We start from the raw sequence: 10,000 nt of genomic DNA on the forward strand, positions 1-10,000 counted from the left end.
ATTTAATTAAATATTATTGTTATGATTAGTACTAGAAAGCAGTTAAATGGTTTTTCCATATTCTTAACTTTAATGAAAACGCTAAGTGATTTACCACTAATGAGGACAGAAACTAATGATAATAGTTGATTTTTTCAGTAAATTAAGAATATGTTTTATTTCTATCGTCATCGGATTTGATGCCTTCATTTAGATAACTGTATGTTATCCTTTTTTTCTACTTACATATAATAGATTTTGGAACATTATCAGCATTTTGACATTTTAGAATATATACATGATATATCTAATCTTTAAAATCTATTACTGGGTCCGGTTTGCATTTTACCAGGTATATGCACCATTATTTCTAAGTATGGAGTCTGAGGTCTGAAAACTGGTGTGTCTTCTTTTCAATATTCTGGAAGGTTTTGTAATCAGCTTTAATGTTAACAGAAATAATATATATATTCTCCATTTTTTTTCTATACTTAGTGGTGATATTTTGTTTGTGCTCTAACAAAGAAAGCTTGCCTGAAGATCAGAGGGTGGAAATAGCCACTGGTTAACCATGTAGGCCAGGCAGCAGTGGCAGACACCTTTGATCCCAACACTTGCGATCTCATGCCTTTGGTCCCAACACAAGGAAGTGGAGATGGAGACAGGATCTGGCCCCTTCCGGCTGAGAATTCAGTAGAGGTAAGAAGTCTCTCTAGTGGCTTGCTCCTTTCTTTCTCTATCTTTCAGCAATACCCCCATATCTTGGCTCTAGCTTTGTATTATTAAGACCAATTAGAATTCGTGTTGCGTCACATTAGACTATTTTTTATATTTTTATTTTTTTAAATATTTATCTTTTATTTACATATGTGAGCATTTTGTCTGAGTCTGTGTATGTGCACCATGTGTGTGCAGTGCCCACAGAGGTCAGTAGAGGGCATCGGATCCCTGAAACTGGAGTTACGGATAGTGATGAGTTGCCACGTGGGTGCTAGGAACAGAACCTAGATTCTCTACCAGAGAAGTGAATACTCTTAACAACTTAGCCATTCCCTTGGGCCCTATTTTATTTTATTTAAGATTGTGCATGTGTGCATGCACGTGCATGCATGAAGGTACCCATGGAAGCCAGAGAAATGCATCAAATCCCTCTGGAGTCAATGTGTTTGTGCAGTGCCCACCATGAGGGCTGGGACCCAAACTCTAGTCCTGTACGAGAGCACAGATGCTCTTAACCACTGAGCAGTCTCTCCAGCCTCCACATTAGAATATTTTAAATAGCAATGAAATTATTTTCTTCTCTCAGATTTTGAGAAACTCCATCCTAGGAAATATGAGAACTTAAGTTAGCTAGTGATTTATGACTCTGTTTTCACGGAATTAGCTATAGAATTTTATGACAATCTGCTATTTACTTTCTAATTCATAAATTTATATTTTTATTTCACTGATCACATCCTTTGGTTTGCTCAGGATTGCCTTGTTCTTACATTTCTATTTTTTAAACAATTTTATTGACTGATAATCGTGTGGGAGAGGGGGTTGGTGTGCTCTAGTGTGTGTGTAGCTCAGAGAACAACCATATGGCGCTGTTCTCTCCTTCCACCTTCACGTGGGTTTTGGGGAAGGAACTCAAGTTTCCAGGATTGTGTGGCAAGGACCTTTAACTGCTCAGCTATGTGTCTGGCCTTGTATTTCTAATTCCTTGAATCAAACAATTAATTGGTCACTCAAAAATCTTGAAAAAAAAAACCCTTGATGTTGTAGAATATTAGCTGAGGAGGTGTTACATTTGTTGATGCTGTGGAACATTTGTTTAATGATGCAAAGATGTGCTGCATTATTTCATGCTGCATTTGTTTAACTCTGAGAAGCTCTGATACTTTGCCTGTCTAAAACACCTGATTGGCCTAATAAAGAGCTGAATGTCCAGTAGCAAGGCAGAAGAAGGATAGGCGGGGCTGACAGGCAGAGAGAATAAATAGAAGGAGAAAAAGATAAAAAGAGAAACCAAAAAAGGAGAAGGAGAGAGGTGGCCAGGGGCCAGCCACACAGCCACGCAGATAAGGCAAGGAAGGAACAGAAAAGGGAGAAAGGTAAAGCCCAGAGGCAAAAGGTAGACAGGAGAATTTAGTTAAGAAAAACTGGCTAGAAACAAGCCAAGATAAAGCTGGGCATTTATAAGTAAGAATAGGTATGCATTTATTTTTGGTAGCTGGGTAGTGGGCCCCCAAAGAGTCAAAGAGTTAAAAAAAAAGCCAACTACACCTTGTCAATAGGATTCATTAACAGATTTAAGATACTCATTATATCAGATATATCCTAAAGTGTCTGAATGGTGCCTTGTTAAGAAATCTATTTATGTGAACAGAACAAAGATTTTTTTTTAAAAACACATAATTATCTCAATGATTGTGAAAATGCTTGTGAAAAAACTGATAGAAAAAAATTCTTTCTTTCTTTCTTTTCTTTTTTTTAATTTACTTATTTATTAAGGATTTCTGCCTCCTCCCCGCCACCGCCTCCCATTTCCCTCCCCCTCCCCCGATCAAGTCCCCCTCCCTCATCAGCTTGAAGAGCAATCAGGGTTCCCTGACCTGTGGGAAGTCCAAGGACCGCCCACCTCCATCCAGGTTTAGTAAGTTGAGCATCCAAACTGCCTAAAAATTCTTAATCTATTTTCATTTACTGATAAAAATGTCTCTAGGAATTGCCCTCTGATTGCAGCATTGGTGGAATCCCACATGCTGTTCTCAGCATGTTCTATCCAAGTTTGCCACCCCACAGTGTTTTTCTCATGTATGTATGTATGTATGTATGTATGTATCCATCCGCCTGCCTTCTTATCTGTGTGTCTATTTACATATGTATGTATATATCCATCCGCCTGCCTGCTTATCTATGTGTCTATGTAGTATGTATGTATGTATAATGTATGTATATATCCATCCGTCTGCCTGCTTATCTATGTATGTATGTATGTATAGATGTATATATGCATATATGTATGTATGCATATATGCATGTATATATGTATGTATATATGTATGTGTACATGTATGCATGCACATATATGTATGCATATATGTATATATGTATATGTATGTGTGTATATATGTATGTATGTATATGTATGTATATGTATGTATGTATATATGTATATATGTACGTATGTACCTCCCTTGCCCTGTCTCTGTGTTGGGGATCAAAGCAGAGTTTGCACACTCTAGGCAATGCATCCCGGCCTCTAGCTTTGGTATCTGTAGCTTCTTCACCTATAGAATTGTCTTAACAGTGGTGCTCATTCCACAGGGCTCCTGTGGTAATTAACTGAAATTAATATTTATAAAAGATTTAAGACAGTGCCTGGCACGTACTTCTATCTGTCTGAGTGTTAATTATTTTTTCACTTTTTAAGGGTCTTTCGCTGCCTTGTTCCTTCTACCCGTCACCACCCTGTCAGGGCAATCTGCACCCTCACACTCGAATGTTCTTTTCTGCGTTCCCTCAGTGATTTTTTCTTTAGTTTTAATTGCTCTGCAATCCCAAGCAATAATCATAATAGTTGTATTTTTGATTTTTAAAAACTATTGTATTTATTTTCCTGTGTATGGTGTTTTGCCTGCATGTGTCTGTCTGTGCACAGCTCACATGTCTGGTGCTCACACAAGATGGTATCACATCCTCAAGATCAGGGTTACGGGCAGTTGTGAGCCACCCCACGTTTGTGGGGGAACCAAAATTCCTCTGAAGAGCAGTCAGTCCATGCTTTTAACTGATAAGCTGTCTCCCCAGCCCCAGTAGTTGTATTTTAATCGTAGGTTGGGGCCTTCATTGCCTTATTTCAAGCTTTTTAGTTTGAATTCAACATTGTTTAATATTAACAAACCAACAAAAATGCCCTGATTTCTGTTGTCATGTCTGTTAATAGAGAGAAAATAATTTGTTCTGAGAAAAGAAAATAATTCTATTGCTATTCAAAATGTTTTAATGCAGGCAGGGGCTGGAGAGGTGGCTCACCGTTTGCAAGCATGCATTGCTCTCATAGAGGACCAGAGTTTGGTTCCCTGCACCACACTGGGTGGCTCCCAACCACATGGAACTCCAGGGGGATCTGATGCCCTCTTTTGACCTCCATGGACAGTCATGCACAGAAAGACGCACACACACACATGTGCAACACACACACACACACACACACACACACACACACACACACAAGATCTTCATTGTTAAGTGGACTGGATCTAAAATTACCACAGACACATCTCTGGCCACATCTGTAAGTGTGTTTCCAGACAGGACTAACTGAGCAGTTGATCGGCTCACTCTGGAGTAAGTAGCATTATTCCCGCAGGTTGGGAGGAAAGAGAGAAGGAAGATAAAGCAAGATGAGGGAAAAAAAATAACCTCTCTGCTTCCTGATCAGCCCAGATGTGGGTAAGCAGCCTTGTGCTCCAGCTACCGTGCCTTCAGTGCCTTCCCAGTCACGATGAACTGCGCTCTGACGTGGTGACCCTAAACCAGACTTCCCTCCCTTAAGATGCTTTTGGTCAGGTATTTTGTTATAGCAAAGAGAAAAGCAACTAGCATACACCCCTAATGCAAAAAAAATAAAAATAAAATAAAATCTAAAACTTCTTGAGAGCTGATATAACATCAAATTTCAAATTTTGTACATTTATGGAATTTGTGTTCAGGCTACTCAACTGGTTATGCAAATAGTCCCAAATGACCAAGCCTCCAAGATCTGTAACACTTCTGGACTCAAGCATTTTGGATAAAGGATATTCAACTAGCTTAAATTTTGTTTCATGTTTAGTATTTCTGAGTCACTTTTTTGTACAAGGCTGATACTTTTCAAGAGCAGAGTCCTTTTCCTTTTAAAAAGTGAATTTTATCCAGTTACATTTATTATTAAAATACGCTTGTGATCTTGCTTGGCTGTACTGTTTTATGTTTTCTATACTTCCTTGTTGCTTTTTTTTTCTTAAAAATCTCTGTTTTCTTTTTTTTTTTCATCCTCAGCACTTTGGAAGGGATATATGCTTTGCTTTCTCTTAAACAAGCTCAAACCTTTAAAATAACACTTGCAGACTTCTTTTTTCCCAATATATCATTGACATGGTTTTTTAGCAACAGTGCTTGGCTGTCTACACTGATTAGATTCTCCAGATGCTTGCCAAAACTCCTCCTCACTTTATGCCAGCTTGAGGTTTTCCTGCATCACCCAGACTAAATGGCTCTGGCTGCCCTCGTCAGTGGCTGTTTAAAAACAAAACTTGTTAACATATTGTCAAATCATACTTCTCTCAAACCTACGGAGACTTGGCTCGAGCTGCCCATGGTAAAACAGCAGGCAGGCTGCAAGTCATGGCTCCAGGCCCACTCTAAAGCAGGGAGGGGGAGGGGCATGCCAAGTGCTCCCTAGGAGGGTTCTCATGTTGCCAACAACACAAGGGCTAGCTCAGCTCCCCACTGCCTCTGGATTATTCCCATCCCTCTTCACCAGCACCTTCCAGAACCATGGCCAGGGCTGGCCCATCCCTTTGTAGAAGACCCACAGGCTCAGAGCAGTGTGTTGCAAGCCAGGTGGGGAATTTCTGGAGGCTCTCATTGCTCCTCCTTGGCCAAGCTCCAGTGTGAGCTTCTAGGTGGCTTGCTCCAGGGAGTCTTCCCTAACTGCCCCAGCTCTTGAGTTGATCTTTGATATCTCAAATCTGCTGAATCTGGTTTCTCCAACTACAGTGGAAGACCCTGAGGCCAGAAACACAGAGTGATTAGAAAAAAAACCTACTAAATAAATGAAAAGTCAAGACAGCTGACCTGGGAATCCGACTGCCTGGGGACCTAAGGCTCTTGAATGGTGGAGCTTTGGGTAAGCGACTGGTGTTTCCACAGAAAGTGTGCCCTGCATGGTTCTGCCAGTGGCCCGTGGAAGGCATGGGTCATGGCTGTAGTCTAATGGCCTCACAGCATGGCAGATGCAAGGCAGGTGGACGATTTCCAACGTGGAGGCTGAAGAGCCAGAGAAAATAATCTCCCTTTCGTGGAACAAGGCAGTGGGCTGGACACAGGGCACAAGCCAACCCTCTCGCTCTGGCCTCCGTACATGCTGTGGGTGTTAGGCTCACGAGCCTGCCCAATCCCACATTCCCAGGCGGTACGAGCGCCCCACTGCTTTAGATGGAAGCCTGGCCCAGCTGGAGGCCACTGAGCCCAGGACCCCGGTTTCCCTTCCCAGTGCCCAGCTGGAGGCCATTGAGCCCGGGGACCCCGGTTTCCCTTACCAGCGCTCCACTGCTGAGCAGGATCATGAAGATGATGAATGTCTCGAACCAGCTGTGCTCCACGATGCGGTAGCAGGTCTTGCGTAATCGCCACCAGACCTTCCCTGGGGCCTGTGTGGTGTCCACTGTGCAGCAGGGACAGCGCCGGACACAGCCTGTAGGGGAGGGTGACAGGGCCCGTGAGCACTTGGGTCTGACGGCAGAAGGTTGGTTATTTGAAGGAAGGACTGAGAGAGAAGGGTTGTGACAGCGTGGTACGAGGCGTGAGGGATCACAGCGTGGGGGGGACCCTGGGTGCTCTCTGCAGAGCCACAAACTCAGCAAACGCTCTGTGCAGAGACTGGCTGGACTGGGCTGCGGCAGGGCTGGTGATGGCATGGGGGTCAGCCTGTTCCCCTCAGGAAACGAACTCTGGAAACACTTCTCTCTCGCAATCTACCTCATCTTCGCAATGTCTGAGCATAAGGAGTGGCAGAGCCCTAAGTGACAGCCAACATTGCAGCGGCACGTGATGCATTCCAAGTGTGCCTGTCGACACGCTGCAGATGTGATGCGAAACCACAGCTGCACTCCAAATGCGCCCGTTGACACGCTGCAGATGTCAGTGGCCAACATGGCCATATACCAGCCCCACAGGGGTAGAAGGGAAAGAGTCCTAGATGTGGGGCATGGAGGGCCTGGCTTAAACCGGCACCACAAACACGGGGCTGTCATCCTTTAGTGATGCTGTCCAGTCCTGCACCACGGGCCGACCCACTATGACCCACATTGCAGGGGACTGGTAAAGGAAGTCTGACTTCAGCTCAGGGGTGAGGCACGGCATGCGGAGGAACTCCTGGTCCCCCCTGTCCCCTTCGGGTGTGGCTGAGGCTGAGGGCTGCTCAGTACCTTCAGTGAAGCAGTCTTCTGGGTCCTTGACATCCTCACCAAGGTCTGGGATTTGCTCCAGGAGGTCGGCTGTGTTGGTCATATCAGCGGTGCTACCCTCTGAGTAACTGTCCTCAGGGGCCTGTGGGAGAGGAGACGGGATGACCACGAGCCGAGGACAGCCTCCAGCTTAGCACCTGGGGGAACCTAGGGTGGGTCCAGATGGAATCTGAGGTGGAAGTGGTTGACACTTCTCACAGAGCCCTTAGTGAGGATTGGAGTGAGGACCTGGCTTCAGGACGCTTGGGTGTGTGGGTCTGGTCTACTGGATTGAGGGCTGGGATGTGGGAGAGTGGAGGAGCTTTGGGAGAACTCAAGTAAAGAAACTCTTCTAGCTTGGACAGGACAGACACGGTGGGGAAGACAGCGGGAAGCCTGGTACACAGACACACATCCTGAACAGAATCCAAACCAAGACACAGGCACACAGCAGCAGGTCAGACATGCAGAGAACATGCCAACAACAGCCCATGCTCCCTACCCAGCTTGCATAGGTGTTGGGGTGGGGGCAGAGCCTGGGGTGTGTCTGAGAAAACGCTGGAAACTTCCCTCCCTGGCACTAAACCTTGACAAGCTGCTTGGTTCCCAGGGAGGCTCTAGGTTAACAGTTCCTGACCTGAGGGTTGTGACTCCTTTGGAGTTGAACCACCTTTTCATGGGGGAGGGGGTCACCCAAGACCATCAGAAAATAAAAATATTTACACGATGATTTGTTGTAACAGTAGCAAAACCACAGTTATGAAGTAGCAACAAAAAAAAACAATTTTAAAATAACAAACATAAACAATTATGTTTGGGGGTCACCACAGCATGAGGGTGGCAGAATTAGGAAGGTTAAGAATCTCTGCTCTAGGATATCAGATAGCATGTGAGCGGCTGGGGGTAATGCCAGCATCTGTGGGTAGGGAGATCACCCTGTGCTAACACGGTGAGCCCTGTGGCTTAGCTGGCCCCTCCAGAACAGTTTAGCTGAATGGCCAGCCTGGCAATTACCACAGGCCTTACGGAGGGACAGCACAGGAGTCCAGCTTGAGGCTCTGCAGCTCCCCACTGGCCCAGGCCGAACTGCTCCTGAGAACCTGCCTTTGGCCTTGACCTAGCTCACTTCACCTGCTTCTGATGTCCCTCCTGGCCTCTCGGGGGAGCACAGCCCCCACAAGTCCCCGTCCCTACCTCTGCTTCTGGGGAACAGAACTTTAAGACCAAAGAATCAGAAGGCTTCTGTGGAGAGAGGAACCCCCACCTGCTCCCGCCCAGTCTCACTCTACCTCAGCTCCCCAGCTGGCCGCCTCAGGCAGGCCTAGGCGCAGGCTCTTGACTGAATGCCAGGGCCTGACTGTGTGGCTCCCACTGCCTTCTTCCCCTTCCTTGGATGAGTAACCATGCCCATATCTGCGCCTCCTGCTTTTTTTTTTTTTAACTTCTGAGGTTTATGGCAGTAAAGGACTAGGTCTCAGGGGAGGAAAGAGCCTGCTGGAGTGGACAGAGGGTTGGGGCTCTGTCTTGCGGTCTCCATGCTCTTGAGGCTACACCAGGCAGGGTCTTGCAGACACAGAGCTATCAGGCAGGAGAGCAAGTTCTCAGGATCCTACTGCAGGAGGGAGGAAGCTTCCCTTTCCCGCTTCTCTCTCTTCTGAGAAGGGTCTTGTGCAGCTCGGGCAGCCTCGAATTCACTGCACAGCTGCCGCTGACCCTGAGCTTCCAATCCTCCCGCCTCCAGCCACGGGTCACCCAACTTGTGTAGTGCTGAGGATCAAACCCAGGGCTTTGCGAGTGGTAGGTGAGCATTCTACCAATCCAGCTACATGAAAAAGTCCTTCCCCTGGGAACATCCTAGCATTTCTCTCTCCCTTGTCTAGAACCATACACATCTGAAGGGAAGACACCACAAAGTTCCGGGTAATTTCCCACTCCCTCCTAAGGCTTTGTATCCTGAATCCTCCAACTTCACATGATGTCAAGTGTTAGACCACCCAGGGAGGAGGCTGCGACCTGCAGTTGGGACACGGTCCGCCGGGACTCACGCTCCATGACTGGCCATGATGGTGAAGCATCCTAGGGCCTTTCTTACAGGACCAAGATCACAAGCACTGGGATGCAGAGTAAGGTCAGATTCAGGAAAACAAACGGCACCCAGCACTCTCTGAATGCATGGTTCCCCTTCCACACGCCTGAAGCAAGTGAGGCCGAGTAGTGTGGCTGGCCATGGCACAGGTCCCTGGGCTTGGGGCTCAAAATGCATATGTGCAGAGGAGCCAGGCAGGCCACACATGCAATCAGGAGGGTGATGTTAGAACAAACCGGAAGGCTCCAGCCCGAGGCTGGGGAGTGGCTGCCACCTGTCTACAGCACGGCAGCACCACTCTCAAGTTTTCAAGCCAAACAAGAGATGTGGATTTTATTTTATTTTTAAGAGAAGCTCTCCCAAATGTACTGTAGAATGTTAGTTTAAGATGTGTTACATTAATTTATGCTGTGGAAGGTTTGTTCAATGATGCCAAGCTGTGCTGCATTCTTTTATGTTGCATTTGTTTTATTCTGTGAAGCTGTATTACTTTCCCTACCTAAAACACCTGATTGGTCTGATAAAGAGCCAATAGCAAGGCAGGAGAGAGAAATAGGCGGGGCTGCCAGGCAGAGAGAATAAATAGGAGGAGAAATCGAGGGAAGGGAGCGAGGAATGAGAAAAGGAGGAGAGGAGGATGCTGGGGCCAGCCACAGAGCCACACAGCCACATAGCTAGCTATGGAGTAAGAAGGAAAGAAAGACATATAGAATAAATAAGGTAAAAAGCCCAGAGGCAA

General features: G+C 46.0%; 1 protein-coding gene across 6 annotated transcripts in view; it reads right to left on the reverse strand.

Moving 5' to 3' along the window:
* The window catches only part of Scn5a (sodium voltage-gated channel alpha subunit 5), an 81,763-nt gene that overhangs the window by 21,895 nt on the left and 49,868 nt on the right, over positions 1-10,000 (reverse strand). For all 6 annotated transcript variants that reach the window (XM_026779074.1, XM_026779072.1, XM_005348090.3 and 3 more), the window contains 2 exons: positions 7,158-7,278; positions 6,270-6,424 (listed from right to left, as the gene is read on the reverse strand). In XM_026779074.1, coding sequence (XP_026634875.1) covers positions 6,270-6,424; positions 7,158-7,278 — 276 coding nt within the window. The remainder of the gene's footprint in view (positions 1-6,269; positions 6,425-7,157; positions 7,279-10,000) is intronic.

Source organism: Microtus ochrogaster, chromosome 5, assembly GCF_000317375.1.
Source record: "Microtus ochrogaster isolate Prairie Vole_2 chromosome 5, MicOch1.0, whole genome shotgun sequence".
In the NCBI taxonomy this organism is placed as follows: Eukaryota; Metazoa; Chordata; class Mammalia; order Rodentia; family Cricetidae; genus Microtus; species Microtus ochrogaster.